Below are 18,694 nucleotides of genomic sequence, written 5' to 3' on the forward strand. Positions count from 1 at the left end.
GAAATCGGTTCAGATTTGGATATAGCTCCCATATGTATATATGTTCGGCCGATTTGAAGTATTTGATGCACCAAACACGCTGTATCTGTCCAATTTTGATGAAATTTGGAATGTGTTACGGAATTAGGTCTATATATAAATGTGCCAAGTAATATAAAAATCGGTTCAGATTTGGATATAGCTCCCATATAAATTTTCGGCCGATTTTTGGTATTTGGTGCACGAAAGACGTTATTATGTCCGATTTCAATGAAATTTGGAATGTGTGACGGAATTTGATCTAGAAATAAGTGTGCCAAATAATATCAAAATCGGTTCAGATTTGGATACAGCTCCCATATATATTTTTGGCCGATTTTTGGTATTTGGTGCACGAAACACGTTATATATGTCCGATCTCAATGAAATATGGAATGTGTGAGGGAATTTGGTCTAGAAATAAGTGTGCTAAATTTTATCGAAATCGGTTCGGATTTGGATATAGCTCCCATATATATTTTCGTCCGATTTAAGGTATTTGATGCACCAAAGACGCTATGTATGTCTAATTTTGATGAAATTTGGAATGTGTGATAGTGTTTGGTCTAGAAATATATGTGCCAATTTATATCGTAATCTGTTCACATTTGGATTTAGCTCCCATATATATTTTACCTATTCACAGTAGTGTATGGTATCATATAGTCGGCCCCGCCCAACTTTGATCCTTTCCTTACTGGTTTTTCGAATGTTTTTGTGGGGTTTTTTACATTTTGTTATATTATTGTATGTTATCTGCAATTTCACGCTTATAAAGCTTCATTTGACCTATGCATACTTTTTTGTAATTTTCTAATTTTGATGAAATTTTTAAATATGCAATAAAAATTTAATCATAAATGTTAGAATCATATAAAGTCAGGGATTTGTTAGGAATATAGTAAGAGTGTTTTGTCAATCACAAACCAAGGGATTGGCATGTAGGGATAAAACTATATTACCCTCCAAAATTTTTGGCACTTTCGAAAGAAGGCCCGATTGCAGGAAAACTATACGTTTTACAAAAAAAGGTAATTTTTTAAAAAATACTTAAAAAGTCTCAGAAACATAATTTTCATAAATAATTTAAAGTTTTCTCGCAAACAAATTCTCGGCGCTAAACGCCTTTTTAGCGGGTTCATCATCGCTCATTCTTATGATATGGCCTAGCCAATGCAATCGTTGCATATCGATGCGTTTATCTGTACTGATGTCATTGTATAGCAGATACAGCTCGTGGTTCAACGACGTCGATATTCACCGCAGATTGGCCCGTATACATTAACACAGATAGTATCAGTGTTTCGAAAGCGTTGTTTTTGTTTGGCGAGAAGTGGCCTTGTTTTTAAACTGCTTACTTAAGCCACAGTAGCATCTGTTGGGCAATACAATTCTTCTCTTTATTTCACAACTGATGTTATTTGTTGTGTTTATGGTGGTGCCCAGGTAGACGAAGTCTTTTACTACCTCAAAATTATAGGAACCAACATCCACTAGCTCTATGGACGCATTGCGCGTCGACACCATGAACTTTGTCTTTTCCCCGTTTTCTGCCAGACACACGTTTGCTCATTCTCCTTCGACCTTCTTAAAGGTATCAGTTACTTCCTTTACTGATCGTCCCATGAGTATTGTGCCATTTCTTTTGACATTTGCATCTCGTTTAACCTTTTCCAGCAGGATGTTGTGCAGGTCACACCAAAGGCTGTCTCCTTGTCTGATACCTCTTTTGGTACTGAATTGTTCGGAGAGGTTCTTTCCGATTTTAACTGAGGACGTAGTACCAGTTAATGTCATGTTACAAAGCTTTGCGGGGATACCAAATTCAGACATGGCTTGCAATACCTTTTGGGCGTAGGGGGTTGTCGAAGGCTGCCTTATAATGGACAAAAAGGTGGTTGGTGTCGATCTGCTTCTCTTGAGTCTTCTCCAGCATTTGCCGCAGGGTAAATATCTGGTCAATGGTGGACTTACCAGATCTAAAGCCGCATTGGTATGGTCCAATTATTTTATTGACCAAAGGCTTTAGTCGTTCGCACAATATCCCTGACACTATCTTGTAGGCGATCGGCAGAAGACTTATGCCCCTATAGTTGGAGCATAAAGTCTTATCTCCTTTCTTATGGACGAGACACAGGATACTCAGGTTCCAATCGTCGGGTGCGCGTTCAACTTACCAGATGGTGCTAACCAGCTGATGCACACACCTTATCAGCGGTTTTGAACAGCTCGACTGGAAAGCCATTGGCTCCTCGTCCTGCCTTATTATTCTTTAGCCGGTTTATTGCTGACTTTACCTTTTCTTGGCTGGGTGTTCTAGTATGGACATTATCGGTACACTCCTTCGGGTACCTCCCACACAAAATGTCAACATTTTTCGCAAATGTTCAGTTTAGGGACATGTCTAGTATAATTAGTCCTCAATTGATCCAGTCGTTGCACATCGTAATTGTTCTTCCAAACTTACGTCAAAATTGAAGATTGATTGATCCACTTTTACCAGAATTGTATGTCGTATAAACCACGTTATACAACGATTGCGTTGGATAGATCATATGATAAGAATAAGCGATAATGAAACCAATAAAAATATTTATACGCATTTTTATCGGACCACATGGCGGTGCACGGAGAAATCCACTTATATGATGAGACCTAAAATCTGTTAAGTACTTTATAGAAAAGGATTTTGTTTACGAAAATATTTCAATTTGACCTAACAAAACTATTAGCTGGCTGAAATCATTTTGGCCCAAAGAGGTGTGCTAATTCTGTGACCGACCCTGTAGGTGGGTGCCGGGCAGAAATCCACATCCGTTATGCTTCTTCCTCAGTAAACTCGGTAAGCTCTTCACGGAACTTTGAAATACTCGCTCGAATCCTTCTCGCTAGTAAAACTCGACCAGACCGGAGGAGTATAGCGCTGGCTGATCAGATACGTTTTGCACGGTCAATGAGGACGCTCCTACCAGAATTAGAGGAGAGTGCCATAGTTCGCCAGACATAACCATCGTGTCACTTGGTCTGAAAAATGGCGTCACCTGGAAACCCGTCATTTCTCTTGGATCAGACCATCTCCTCATAATTGTCTCCATCAGCAGACCGCCCAATTTCATCACCTCTGAACGCCGCACTTTCGTCAATCATGGGAAAGCTAATTGACCGTGTTTCAAAGAGTTCGCTTATCACCGCTTCAGAGTACTGCCCAACCCTTCTGCTGACTGATTCGAAGAGGTTCGCAAGTTATTTCAGGCGACAGTTTGTCAAACACCCCGGGAGTAACAGTGCAAAGAGAAGAGTTGTACATCGCATTAGATCTCTTCCTGCCGAAGATGAACCTCCACAATTAACAATGGATGATGTTGCGAATTCCATCAGGAAAGCTAAGTCATACAAAGGGTTGGGCCCTGATGAAATCTCCATGGTAGTGCTGAAACTGCTGGATGATCCGTGTGTGGAATATCTCACTAAAGTCCAGCTTCTGAAGCCGGGCAAGGATGTCCATTAAAGTGAATCGTACAGGCCGATATCGATCTTGTCGCCTGTAGCAAAGACCCTTGAGCCCTTAGTCCTCGTCTGCGTCAGAAATAGCAATCTAGTTGCCGATCACCAGCGTAGATTCCGTAAGCAGCACAGCACGACAACAGCGCTGCACACCATTTGCACACATATGTATATGTCAAGGACTCAACCAGAGACCGCCGTGTGATAGAACAGTGATGGTGGCGCTTGACATAACAAAGCCTTTGATACTGTCAGACACCCCACGGTGTTTGAGGACTTTAAGAGGACAACTCTCCGGCCAAGCTTGAAACGTTGGATCGTCAATTAATTTTATGTATGGTCGCCAGTCGTACTTGGAATTCTGGAGCAAGAAGTCCAAACCACGTAGAGTGAAACAGGGAGTTCACCAAGGTGGGAACTGTTTAACCTCTACTGTATCCGCTTCCTTCACACGGCATCGACATCGTAACGCATGCGGATGATTCCACGATCCTGGCGTCAGTTACCTCTTGCCGACATCTGTGAGAGACTAAATTCCTGTTTAACCGATCTTACTACCTTTTTCCAAGCGAGGAATATGCAGGTTTCCACCATTACATCTACGGCCATTCTGTTCACCACATGGACTGCGCAGTTTGGAAGAGAGTTGAATGTCGAGGTCCATGGTAGAAGAATTCCGACCACAAACTGCCCCAAAATTCTAGTAGGAACAAGGTCCTCAAGTCCCTACCCGGCAGCACTTGGGGTGCAGACAAAGAGACCTTGTTGACCACATATAATACGATAGGCCGAGATTATGTGATACGAATTGGGTAAAGACTCAAACCAGTCAGAATGCCGCCCTGAGAACAGCAACAGGGTGTCTCCTCATGTCTTCAGTGGACCATCTACATGAGGAGGCAAAGATTCTTACAGTACAGCAACGCAATGAGATGCTTTCGTTGCAGTACTTGCTCGGGTGTTACCGTGAGAGCTATTACAATCACCATCTGATGGGTAGACCCGACACACCCACACGCACATCGGGAAGGATATCCACGCTCTAGATGAAGAGCTCCAATATCAAGCGGGTTTAAATAACATTCACACGGACGCAGTTGCAAAGGCCATAAGCAAATATAGTGTGAATAAAGTCCTCGGAGTGCATCCCCCATATATCGTAGCTAAGGAGCGTCAGCTGCTACGACAAACCAGAGTAGCTCAACTACGCTCGGGATATTGCAGTCGCTTAAATTCTTATAGGGCAAAGATCGATGGCACGGTGCAAAACATCTGCCCAGCATGCGGTATGGGCCCGCACGACATACTGCACCTATTCAACTGGCCTGCCAAACCTACTCATCTAACTCCACTGGATCTGTGGCTACATCCCAGCGAACCAGCCACTTTCCTGGAACTGAATATAGACCCAGAATTGAGCAGAAGAACGAACACAATACATAAAATAATAAACCCTGTTGCAACAAAAAAATTGTTCAACTACGGCAGAAGAAAATAAAGAGAGAATACGTGTGGTTTGTTTAGACTTTTTCGTCAAAAGACACATGCTGTTTGGCGTGCACGACACCGCATGCCTGTTAACTTATTGCAGGAGCCTTATGTGGCTTTGGCGCGGGTCATCTCTACTTCTCTGTTATATCTAGACATCGGAATTTTATGTAACCCTTATTTTTGGTCCGATTAATGTCAAATTTTGGGACTGCGCATATTTTTGGCTTCTGATTAAATTGTAGTCGAAACATATGACATATGCAAAATCTATAATTTTGCATATGCAAAAAATAATATTTGCATATCGTCACCAAAAATGCCCGAAGACGAAACCCACACGCAAATCGAAATCCGTTTTCTACGTTCAAAAACAACGATCCTATTCAAGAAATTGAATTTCGGAAAATGGGATAATATTGCAGATTTTGTTGTAATGACGGATCCCAAAACCAAGCGTTTCCGCTGTTTTGGTTTCATTTATTACTCCCATTCGTGTAGGATTGATAATATCCCGAATGTTCGCCCTCATAAGAATTATATTTCATAAAACAGTTTTTCATTTTATAACGTTTTTTGCTTCTCCTGTAAAGCTTTGATTTGTGGGTTACGTCTTCGGGCATTTATGGTGACGATATGCAAAATTTATGCATTTTACATATTTTTTTATGCAAAAAATATTTCAATAATAGGTACAAAAATCTTTGTGAGTACAATTTTTCTGTTTAAAATTCTCTTCAGACAAGCCAATAAAATAGAGAAATGTATAACCACAGCCACAGCCTACAAAATACCGGAAATCGGTAGGTACCATTCTATGGGGGCTATACGAAGACGTGGACCTATACCGATAAATTTCAGGTGGAAAGTTTTATAAATTCAACGAAGACTTAATATCCAATTTCAGCCATTTCGGAGGGATATTGAGGGCACAACCTTTAAAATACCAGAAATCCGGAGGTACCGGATTCTATGGGGGCTATATAAAGACGTGGACCTATACCGACAAATTTCAAGTGGAAAGTTTTATACCCCCAGTAAAGACTTAATACCAAATTTCAGTGATTTCGGTGGTATATTGAGGCCACAACCATCAAAATACCGGAAATCGGCATGTATCGTTCTGTGGGGGCTATATGAAGACGTGGAACTACACCGAAAAATTTCAAGTGGAAAGTTTTATAACCCCAGCGAAGACTTAATACCAAATTTCAGCCATTTCGGAGGGATATTGAGAACACAACCATCAAAATACCGGAAATCGGGAGGTACCGTTGTATGGGGGCTATATTTCAGATGTATTGTTGTACACCCCCAAGTAAGACTTAATAATAAATTTCAGCCATTTTGGAGGGATATTAAGGGCACAACCATTGAAATACCGGAAATCGGGATGTACCGTTCTGTGGGGGCTATATGAAGACGTGGATCTACACCGACAAATTTGAAGTGGAAAGTTTTATACCCCCAACGAATGCTTAATACCAAATTTCAGCTATTTCGGTGGGATATTGAGGCACAACCTTCAAATTACCGGAAATCGAGAGGTACTGTTCTATGGCGGCTATATGAAGACGTGGACCTATACCTACAAAATTTAGATGTAAAGTTTTATACCACCAACGAAGACTTAATACCAAATTTCAGACATTTCTGTGGGATATTAAGGCCACAACCTTCAAAATACCGAAAATCGGGAGGTACCGTTCTATGGGGGCTATATAAAGATGTGGACCTGTATCCACAAATCTCAGGTGAAAAGTTCTATACCCCCAACAAAGGCTTTATACCAAATTTCAGACATTTCGGTGGGATACTTAGGCCACAAATCCTTGAATATGGTTTTGCATATGTTCATTTTATGCAAATATGTCAAAATATGCAAGATATACAAAATATGCAAAAATTTCTGGGCCTAGTTCGTTTTATTTTGTGATAAAACGAGATTCTGTCTAATCAGATCTTCTATACGACCATCCTAACCATATATACATTTGCATAAGATTCTGCTGTCTAGTTATATCTAATCTCCTTCTACATCTTTCCTGTCCTTCTCCTCCCCTTCTCCTACCTATTTTCAGGATGAGCACAATGGACCGAGTAAAGTGACTCGCAACAACAATCAGCAGCTGTTGAAAATGAGTAGCTTTGTGACTTCCGGCGTCTTATTCTCTTATCACATTTGCAAACAAGAGACAATCGCCAGCAACATTACAACCCGGTTTTGTATTTTGGTTAAACGTATAAACTTGTTATGACGACGGCTTCTGTTTGCCATACAAGCCAGTTTGTATGCTAATATTTTGTTGTTGATTGACCTTCATGATTCACTTGATTACATTTCGTTTGGTTTCATTGATACCGATAACCAGCCAAACCAGCATTCAGTGTTGTCCGGAAAGCTTAGACATTTAAAACGAAAGCATTGTAATGCTCGCGCGACATTTAACTCTGGAATGTCTAATGGAAAACATTGACATCGCAAAGCATATTTTTGGATTTTTGGCATATGAAGATCAACTGAATTTGTCGCGTGTTTGCAAACAATTTAAAGATATTATCATTCACTTTCTGTGGAAACAAATCTATAGTCGTGTTCGAATTGTTAAAAAATCCAAATGCAACCTGATATCAACGTTATCGCACCAGTATGTGACTGAAAGTTGGCAGATTTTGGGGCCAAATGAAGTGGAGGAGTTGTTAACATTGAACGGCAGTAACAATATTCAACATTTTGAGTTGTGGTGCAAATTTGGTTTAAACCCAGACTCAGTTTATCTGGACTGTCACAATGAATTGCTGCATTTGAAGGCCCTGACATCACTCAGTTTGGCTGGAATTATTTTGTCTAATTATGACATGAGAATCGTATCTGAAAATTGCCCCCATTTAGAGCTATTATCCCTAGATAATTGTGTAAATACCAAACTACAAACTCTGATCATAGGACATGATGTAAATGTTGCGATAATTGCAAAAATGGCAAATCTTAAATCCTTTACCCTGATAAGTTCGGTATTATATAGTGCCGATATGCATTTGTATAACTACCGTCACATACAGGCTATCATTCGAAATATACAGACTGAAGAATTGCATTTGAATGTGGCCATTTATTCCGATAACAACGGATATCAATGTCATGATTTTAGAAGAGATAATCTCCAAAATGCCAATTATCTGGAGGAGTGTGATCAAAGATTAGATTCCATATCAACGGGATCGTTAAGAAATTTAGATATTGGGTGTTTTGTAAATAACGACGACTTTTTCAATGCATTCTCAAATTTATTTCAAAATCTAAATGAACTCAGCATTGCCGATTGGCCCCTATCACCAATTACGGTTTTAAACAGAAACTTTTTTGAACTCATCTCTACAATGTGCCCCCAACTTCGCAGTTTATCATTAACTGGCTACTTTATTGATGATTTTTTAATCCTAGAAAGCTTAAGGGTACTGCAGCTGAAGGACTGCAGAGGTTTAACCACCAGAAATATGGAGAACATTTTCAATAAAATGAAATTGCACAAATTTATTACTATTCGAACAATATACTCAGGAAGTATCAATGAAAATATATTTTCGTCTACTCTGCAACATTTAGAACTGGATTTGGATGGCGACCAATTTGTAGATGCTTTCAAAGAAAGTTTTCCCAACTTGAAAGTTCTGCAGTGGCACAACTGTTATGGAAATATACCCAATTTATCACTCTTAATGCCAAATTTAGAAATCCTAACATTAAGCGAAAATGCCATCAGTCTTCACGACTTTCTCCGCCTCAGAAAACTTCATACCCTAACAATTTCTAAATGCACATTACCTCGCTATTTGCCCAAACTTCTGCAGCATCAAAGTTTAAGAACTTTGTTGCTAAAAAACTCTTCTGATAGACTGGAACATTCATCGTCACCACCAATGTGGCAGAGTAGTTCTACGGAGTACACAACAACGAAGCTGTCAAATTTAGTTATTACAGTAAACTTGTTTGAGGTTTCATTAAACCTATGGCTTGGCTTACTCTCAAAAAATCCTCTGCTCGTATTAACAGTCTGCTTTGACATCTTTAACAAAAATGCTATGCATCGATTATTGCACAATTTGATAAATAACGAAAAATTTCCCACTCGAATTAAATCAATACAAATATGCGGTTTACATATTGGTAAGAATTATTTTGATATTCCATTATCTCAATTGCGATAGATATATTGCGAATTGTATATAAGAAAAATGTGAATTGAATAAAAAAGATTTTTTAGTTTAATTACACATTAATATTTGATTTTACACTGGAATGACTGTTATTTGGTTCTTCTAATTCTCACTGGGTAGAAAACATCGAGGGCACATTGATATTAAACATTGTATCATTTGGCCTGTTCCCGTACTTTATAAAGTGGTAAAAGTCGTACTTGGCCTTCCTTTTTCACTTGCAAATAATTTCAGATCATCAAGCTTAACTCTAAACGAGAAAATTAACAAAAAAGATTTTCATATACATTTTGTGTACGGGAACGCAAAATGTGTAAAAGTGGCAAAAATTGTAAAAACTTGTTAGTTCTGGAACAGAGCTATTGTATCATATACATATCGCTCATTTACTCAAAGAGTGGCATAACTCAAAAAATGCGTTTTCTGAGTTAGCAATTTCAATTTTTTCTGTGACATTTACTTTATCTTGTGTCAAATTTTCATGCGGATATCTGTAAAACTCATCGAGTTACAGCTCATTTACCACGGGTTTGGCATAATTCAACAAAAAAGTTTTTTGAGTTTATGAAGCACTAAAACACTTCAAATCCTGCTTGATCTTGCACAGAAATTTAGCACTGATATCTGGCTAGCTGTTTGCAAACTATGGTCCAAACCGTTATTTTATTTTTTTTATAATAATCCGTTTAAGTTGGAAGATCAAATTTTAATCGCCAACTTAAAATGCGTTTTTTCTCGAAACTAGGTTTTTTGAGATGTGTCACTCTTTGAGTAAATGAGCGATATGTACATATTGAAAATATTTAAATTCTTAGAAACGGAATAAATAAAACAAAATGTCCTTAGACGAAACTCGAAAATCAAAATAAAATATTCTACATATTTATATGAAAACAAATTGGTCACAATGTGCAAATACTCATTACCGTGGCGTGTACCCAGTCGTTTTGTACTCAAAAAACACTGATATTCATTATTACTTCAAAATATGTATATTATATAAATGAAGTACGCCGAGTTATTCTAAAAGAAATGGTTGCGCACGAAAAAAACGTGTTGGTAATGTACACTTACATTTGTTTGGTTAATAAAGTATGAGAAAATATTAAGTTTAATTTTTGTGTGGAATAAATACAAATATGAAGCAGTTCTTGTGTTGTGCCCCACGTTGGTCGCCAATGAAGCAGTTCTTCGTCTAAGGTTATACCCAATGTCCATTAAAACGAAGAGTATTGCTGTTTAAATGATGTTTTATTTAACTTTGTACTTTGGTTGGTATCTTCCACTTGGTTTCTCAACTAGTACAATGTCCGAAACTTATTAAAAGCTGGTTGACTAGTTGGTTTCTCAAAGGTTGATCTCAAAGTGATTTTATTAATTTTTAAAATTTTTATGTACTCGGTTTGAGAAGCGCAAAAGTCGTCTAGACATACATAGATGTGTATTTTAGTAGTAAATACAATGTTGTAATAGAATAGTATGATAATAGAAATATGTATGTACAGTGTTGCATTGAAACCGTTTGTTATCAAACAGACCTAACGTCGTGATCATGTTTGTTTTTACAAAAACAAAAATTTCTGCACCCATTGTTGTCATTCAAGCCAAACAATACTACTCCCTTCGACGAGTTTTGTAGGATCTCTCCAATTCTTTTTGCGGGCATTGTGTGCTATAAAATTCATAGCTCGGATGAAAATAAGCATATCTGGCGTAAAATCGATATTTTATTTCAAATGTTTCTGAAAAGTATTTTCAAAAAAAAGTGCAAACAATTTTGTTCTATTCCCTGATTTTACCGTTAAAGACTAGTATAATATAGGTCAAGCCTGGCTAATACAGGACTTTCCATATATCGTTATATTGTTTGTACGTACTCTGAATATAACCCTTAATGATTTTTCATAGTCATTTTTGCGAAAATAACTTCCAAAACTAGAAATTTCTAGTCAAATTGCCTACAAAGGGACATTAATTAAAATCATCCCAAAATTACGTCAGTAACATCCTTTTTTCTATCGAAATCAATGACAAAACAACTGAAAACGTCAGGGAACCAATTATTGCACCATTCTGATTACTAAAATGGCATAAAAAAGCGACAAATTTGGAAATTATTAATCTATGTATGGTGATGCATCCTTTTCAATGCTCAATTTAAAAATGCCCATTTTGTTGTTTTCCGGTAAAATTTTAGTATAACGGTACTGTAAACGGAATATTTTTGTATGACATCTTAAAGACAACTTTTCAGCCTACAAAATTATTTCTTGAATTGTTAAAAAATCTCAACTCGTTTCCAAGTTATCAACGTTTACATTTTTATTTCAGGTTGCATCATTTTCAGTGACAGTCATTTTTTTGAAGATTTAAGCTTTAAGAGTACGAAGAGTATTAAAAATTTCTTTTGAATATGAAAGCCCTTGATGGGTATACTAAGAACCCAAAAGGAAATTTTCGCCATAGGTCAAGTTTCTGAGATTTCGCGCGATGAAGTTTTTGATTTTTTCCCTATAATATTTGGTAAAATAGCTCCATATCTCTGTTTGGCGTTGTTGTAGCTTCATTTTGAGGTGACATGTCCTCAGTAAAATCGATTGGCGAATCTTTTTGTAGAACATTTCATTCTTCTAACTCAATACCTTTCATGAGATTTTTCAGCATCCAAATATTCTACAAAAATGTTGCTCAGAAGATTTCAGGCACTGTTCTCTTTGACAACTAATCGATTTTGTCCCGTTTTCATTGTCCTTTTTGACATTTAATCGGCTTTGGTTCAGAAATAAACTATGTTTTGTTTTTCTGCATATTCGTCATAACGTGTTCAACATTACAAGAGCCAACAATTCTGCTGCACAGTGTTATATTAAATTATAATTTAGAAAAAATCAATAAACTTGCCCCATCCAATCTGAAAAACTTTCTGTGTTTCATTTTGCTCGGGCTCAACTGCTCAATTCTCCTACAAGATGTAACATGAAATAAAAAATGTAATCGTTGATAACTTCGAAACGAGTTGAGATTTTTTAGCAATTCAAAATATAATTTCGCTGGCTGACAAGTTGTCTTGAAGAACACATACAAAAATATTTCATTTACACTACCGTTATACTTAAATTTTATCGTTGTTGGCGTTTTTTTACCCTCGCTTATTGAAGCAACATTCCTATGTTCGCATTCTTTGCAAAGCAAAGTCGACATAAAAACAGTGGTGGATATGAATTTCTCTAGTTCGACTCAAATTGTAGGGTAATCCCTACCTACCCTCCGCCCGCAACTAATCAATTTCATATCCACTGTAAAACATTTTTGTTTTCATTCAAATTCTTGAATACAACAAAATATGCACTCAAGCTGAAATAAACACAAAGATGTAAATTTTATCGAAAAACAAAAAAAAGGCATTTTTAAATTGAGCATTAAAAATGATGCACCACAATAATCGATTAATAATTTCCAATTATTGGCTATTTATGCCATTTTAGTGATCAGAATATGGAATAATTGGTTTCCTATCGTTTTCAGTAGTTATGACATTGATTCCGACAGAAATAATGATGTTCCTGACGTAATTTTGGCATGATCGTACTTAGTGTCCCTTTGTAGGCAATTTGGAAAGAATTTTCTAGTTTTTAATGTTATTTTCCAAAAAAAAGACTGACTATGAAAAATCATTAACGGTTATGTCTAGAGTAAGTACAAATCATTTAATGATATATGTATGGAAAGTCCTGTATCAGTCAGGCATGCCTCATATTAGACTAGTCTTTAACGGCATTGCCCTGGTAAAGGAAAACATAGGGTATTGAACAAAAGTTTTTGCACATTTCTTTGAAAATAGTTTTAGAAATATTGTTAACAATGATGATCACGACCATGTTTGCTTTTATAAAAACAAAAATTTGAACACCCTTTTCATTGCATAAAAAGGCAACAATTTAGAAATAATTAGTCGATTATTGTGGTGCATCGTTTTTAATGCTCAATTTAAAAATGACCATTTTTTGTTTTCCGGTAAAATTTTAGTTTAACGGTATTGTAAATAAAATATTTTTCTAGGCCATCTTAAAGACAGCCTACAAAATTGTATGTTGAATTGTATAAAATCTCAATTCGTTTCGAAGTTATCAACGATTACATTTTTTATTTTATGTTGCATAATTTTCAGTGACAATCACTGTATATGGGTGAATACATATTGCGAAAAGACTTGTTTATGGGCAAACGGCAAAGTGCGAAAATGGGTTAAAATAAATATTTTTCGGTTTATACTTATACTGTTTTATAAGACAATTTTATGCATTAATTAGCGATGGGCCATTTTTTTTATTTTTGCCATTACTGTAGTTAGAAAATACGCACGGTACACACGGCATGGAAACGCGATTATTCTTGGATTTATGTGGCAAATCTTATTTTTTTTATAAAATTTAAAATAATTTAATACAGACTAAAAAGATTAACATACACATACCATTAATTTGGAAATTATAACATAAATAACGGAAATTATGCTCACCACGGGTATGACGAAATTTGTGGAACATGCACAAAAAACACTAAACACTTCAACAGCTCTAACACAACTGACTACATTTTTCACTTCTGTCGATTATCGTTAAAACTAACGGGAATTATCGTTACTTTGACACATTGCATATAAACAAAAAACCGGGTTAAAGCATTTTTTTTAATAAACACATTGGCGCACGGGAATGACTAAAAAATTGGGACACGACTAAAATGTCTCAAAAACATAATTTAAAAAATAAAATTATATTTATGAAATCAAAATTGACTTGGTTCATTCTTCTATATATCTTCTATATTTTGATAAATTAATGAATATCAGTGTTTTTTGAACACAAAACGATTGGGGACACGGCACGGTTATGACGTTTTACACATAATATGTTTGCATATAATATGAAAAGTATTTTATTTTGATTTTCGGACCTCGTTAAAGGATATTTTGTTCTACTTATTCAGTTTCTAAAAATTCAATTTTTTTCAATATTTTTAACCCTAAATGCCTCGGGACACAGAAACCAGTCTTTTCGCAATATTCACCCATATATTAAGATATAAAAGAGCTTAATGATGAGTGAGTAACTGACACACCATCTTCCTGAAACGGCTGAAGCTAGAAACATGACATTTTGAGTGCGGGTTGTTGTTGGTGTATAGGGAGACAAGGCTGGGGTTTTGGAAATTCGAACTAGAATGGTACTGAAAGGTACCAAATATGGTAGCCTTTGTATTAAGCAAACGGAAAAAGATTGAATTCTGAAATCTGTAATGGAAATGCGGGCGAACCAAAAAAAGGAAAAAGAGGGTGCAAGGAATCCGCGGAACTAAAACTAAGCAAAAACTTGTGAATGGAACTCGAAATGAGAGAAGTCTTTACGAAAGTAGAAAACACCATAACACAATAAGCGAGATGAACCGACTCGAAATTGATATCTTAGGTGTCTATAAAAAATGGTGGAAGGAATGCGGTGAATTCAGACCAGAAAAGATGACGGTATATCATTCATGAAATACGAGTATGTATTATTGTCAAAAATCATGTAGCGACCTGTGTATAAGTGGAAAAACCGCTAAATATTAATATCGTAAAAGTCTATGTTCCCACTTCTTCTTCTTCTTTATTTGCCAATCCGTATTCGGACGTTAGCGATCATACAATTACAATTTTGTGTTACCACATTCAACTTAACTAATTGTTTATATTATTATACAATTAAATGACATTTTTTATTCAATTATCAAAAGGCTTCGGTTTCTGGCGGCATTCAGAAGACTTCGTTCTTCTTGCAGACCCGTCCATTCTTTAATGTTATTTATCCATGTTGTTTCTTTCCTTCCTCTGGGTCTTTTTCCTTCGATATTAGATTGAATAATGGTTTGGAGAAGCTTATATTTTTCATTTCTCATTACATGACCCAGATAGGATGTTTTTCTGGTCTTTATCGTACGTGCAACTTGGAGTTCGGCAATTCATGCGTCTAAGCACTTCCCACAGGAGATGCAAATATGAATGAAGTCGAAGCATTTTATAACGGTATTGCGCAATTGTTAAATAATGCTTGGTTTACATTTACGAAATCCACTCGATTTCAAATGTCAATTCCATTGCTTAAACCCAGAGCCAGATTGAACAGAATAACGAACATACAAACATAATAATAAACACTGTCACAACAACACGAAATAATAATACAAGGCGACTTTAACGCCAAGGTCGGAAACCAAGAAGTAGGATATACTGCGGTAAAATATGGCCTAGGCGAACGAAACGATAGTGCAATTTTGTCAGGAATACGGTATGGAAGTGACGAATACGTTTTTTTGCCTGTTGCTATACAATTACATTCGTATGTAGTATTTTTTTGGCTTAAGACGGGCTTACACGCGCACGCCCGATTTTTTTGAAATTTTTACCACAGGTAGGTCTCGTTGCCCTGATCACAAAAATATATATATATTGTCTAGATTTTTATTTATGGCCCCATCGCCTCAAATTACATGTGAAATAAATGAAATGAATGAAAATGAATGTAGTCCATACTTCCCAAGATATAGGCCTTTAAAGTTCCAAAAGTAGTAGCCGAAGGTCGGCTAATTAGTAGAGTTGGGTAATCTAGTTCCTAGTTCCTTGTACTAGTTCCAAAACGTATGAGTAACATCATGAAATGTAACATGTGTTGTTAAGTATACGCAGTTTGTTCAAAGAAAAAATGTGGGCCATTGGAACTGCGAAGTGAACGAGATAGTTCCATATAGTTCCTTTGGCACAACTCTACTAATTAGAGAAAAATTAATAATATAAAATAAAGTTTTGTTTCCATTCCCTAGATTTGCACTTGTCCATAGGTGAAAGTCTTAAGTCCCCGGCCGAAGGCCGGCTATTTAGAAAAAAAATTAATTTAAAAGAAAATTTTGTGCCCGTTCCCGAGACTTGTACCTGTCCATAGCAGAAAGTCTTAAATCCCCGGCCGAAGGCCGTCTAATTACAGAAACATTTATAATTTAAAATAAATTTTTGTTCCCGTTCCCTAGATTTGCCTCTGTCCATAGGAGAAAGTCTTAAATCCCCGGCCGAAGGCCGGCTATTGCAAAAGAAAATTATAATTTAAAAGAAAATTTGGAACTTTAATGACCTATATCTCGGGAAGTATGGACTACATCTAGACGATATATATATTTTTGTGATCAGGGCAACGAGACCTACCTATTGGGAGTGCGCGTGTAAACCCGTCTTGTTCCATATTTAATATGGTCTTATAGGTCTTTTATTACATGAATGGAAATAAATATATAAAATAGGTATTAGTACATCAGTGTCACCATTTTCACATTAAATATTTTTTATTTGTACATATTATTCCTTTTCCGCACAGGAAGTAGCAGGTATTTTGCTAGTAACATTATATACTATTGAAAGTTAAAAATGTATTATTTTTTTAAGTTGAAAGTAATAAGATGTCTTTAAGTCCTGTTCAAAAAGTCAAAAACTTTTGAAAACTGCTAGAAATGGCCACAAAACAATCCAACAATAATGCTTAATATATGTATTTTTCTTTCAGATTGTAAAGAGATGAAATTCTTCTTAGAAGCTACTCTGAAGAAACTTGAAATAATCACTTCAATGGTAGAGCCGGCTAAAAAACATTTAACTATGGTATTTTAAGATTATAAATACGTGTTGGATTGATCTATAACATGAACGGCATGACGCAACAAACCACAACGTACATACATATGTATGTCGATATTTAAAAAAATTGTTAAATAAAGCCCCTGATTTCACAAGGCTATAATACATATTTTTATTTTTCGCTGTTTGTATATATTTTTTTCATTATTGTTGTTCAAAATATAAAAATTTGATGTGTACACAGTATTTACAGTCAAATAGATAATATATAAGTTAACAAAGGATCTCTGTGATCTATGCACCATTAAGGTTATTCATCTTCTCCGCCTGGTAAATTATCATTGGACATTGATGCAATAATGTTTTGTGCATTATCTTTTCCTATCCAAAGGATGCACATAATACCGGCCTCCAGCAAACCAACAAACATGCCGGCCACAACATCCAGAATATAATGACGTTGAGCTACGATACGCGATAAACAGACAGCACTGCACCAAGCTAAAAGTGGCATCCACCAAATCACAGATATAGGACTTAAAAGTATGAAAAACGTCGCAACAAAAACTGCTCTTGATGCATGACCAGATGGGAAGCTGAATTTATCAGGTCCCAGCTGCATCATGTCATTACAGGCCGTTGGACGCCTACGTCTGAAGGCGGCTTTCATTACTGCAATTATGACTATGTCGAGAATGAGTCCCACTAGTAAATTCAGCTGAGATTCATAAAGATCCTTGTCGCTAAGCAGCCAGATAAGACCAATCCACGATGCCAGCCAGACAATTCCATTACAGGAGATCTCCAAAGCTTTACAATGTGTTTTCAGCGATTTTAGGGTTGTTTGACTAAGCAGAAATCCCACAAATTTCTTTGTCAATTTCTCATCGAACTGGAGTATATTCTCTACTAATTTTGGTTTTTGTCTTTTGGACATGGTCACTAGGTTATTTTTTCTTAAAATATAACTTAAAACAATGAAGGTGGTACTTTTTCTTTGGATTGGGTGACGAAGTGTAGGCAATTAGTGGTGGCAAACAATCAATGACACTATCGATAGCTGCTTTGATTTAATGCTATCGATAGTACCGGTTATTTTTGTAAGATATTTAGTTCCAAGTTAAATACGGTAAAGTCCAATTTACATATTCATATTAAATGATTTCGTTTTACGAAATCCTAGAATCAAATGAAGTGTATTTACATCTGTTTTTTGCGTCATTTGCTTACGCACACAATTGCACATACACACTTATACAATAACACAAACACACGCACACAATATATTTATTCAGAAAAATAGGAATTTCACAACACAAATGTGTATCAAATAACTTAAATTAATTCCAAAAACAAAAAAACATAATTTTTGCAAGTTTTTTAACCATTTATTTTCACTTTTGTCATCGTTTGAGTATTTTTGTTTTTCTACAACACACACAAACAAACAAAGACATCATAAAACAGTTGAATTTTTTGGTAGTTTATGACGAAAAAGCAGGGTTGCGTATAAAAGTACGGTGTTTTCGTGCGTTGTTTAGAATAAATGACTTAGCTATCGTCATTTATTTTTGTATGGTAAATGACGCAAAATGTTGCCTGTTTTAGCAAATAAATGACGAAACAGCTCTAAATGACGAAAAAGTTGCTAATGTAAATTGGACATAAGTTTACTTGCGGCAAGTCTTTGTTTGTAGAAGAGTGAGGTTAGCAGAATGCAAATGGGGAAAAATTGCTTCCACTGCCAGTTTTCAGGCAATTCCTTTTATATTTTTCGTAATTGACATTTTACTGTTCCAGAACCTT

At 36.1% G+C, this 18,694-nt stretch overlaps 2 protein-coding genes across 3 annotated transcripts; one reads left to right on the plus strand and one right to left on the minus strand.

Moving 5' to 3' along the window:
• The first annotated feature begins 7,395 nt into the window (after positions 1-7,395).
• On the plus strand, positions 7,396-17,055 carry LOC141402201 (uncharacterized). 2 transcript variants are annotated; one of them, XM_073983040.1, is made up of 3 exons: positions 7,414-7,658; positions 8,907-9,178; positions 16,818-17,055. In XM_073983040.1, the coding sequence occupies exons 1-3, from the start codon at positions 7,441-7,443 to the stop codon at positions 16,919-16,921; spliced, it is 594 nt and encodes a 197-aa protein (XP_073839141.1). In that variant the 5' UTR covers positions 7,414-7,440; the 3' UTR covers positions 16,922-17,055. The 2 variants fall into 2 exon arrangements, with proteins under 2 accessions (XP_073839140.1, XP_073839141.1); XM_073983039.1 differs by having other exon boundaries at positions 7,396-9,178.
• Positions 17,019-17,926, minus strand: LOC141402203 (polyisoprenoid diphosphate/phosphate phosphohydrolase PLPP6). The gene has a single exon (XM_073983041.1). The coding sequence runs from the start codon at positions 17,823-17,825 to the stop codon at positions 17,199-17,201; it is 627 nt and encodes a 208-aa protein (XP_073839142.1). The 5' UTR covers positions 17,826-17,926; the 3' UTR covers positions 17,019-17,198.
• Positions 17,927-18,694: the final 768 nt, after the last annotated feature.

Source organism: Musca autumnalis, unplaced genomic scaffold (assembly GCF_047663935.1).
Source record: "Musca autumnalis isolate F117 unplaced genomic scaffold, ASM4766393v1 scaffold_4, whole genome shotgun sequence".
NCBI lineage: Eukaryota > Metazoa > Arthropoda > Insecta > Diptera > Muscidae > Musca > Musca autumnalis.

Coding starts and splice junctions, on each gene's coding strand:
- LOC141402201 (XM_073983039.1), top strand. CDS start 7,441: ATGCTCGCGCGACATTTAACTCTGGAATGTCTAATGGAAAACATTGAC. Junction 9,179..16,817: donor AATATGCGGTTTACATATTG/GTAAGAATTATT, acceptor TTTTTCTTTCAG/ATTGTAAAGAGATGAAATTC.
- LOC141402203 (XM_073983041.1), bottom strand. CDS start 17,825: ATGTCCAAAAGACAAAAACCAAAATTAGTAGAGAATATACTCCAGTTC.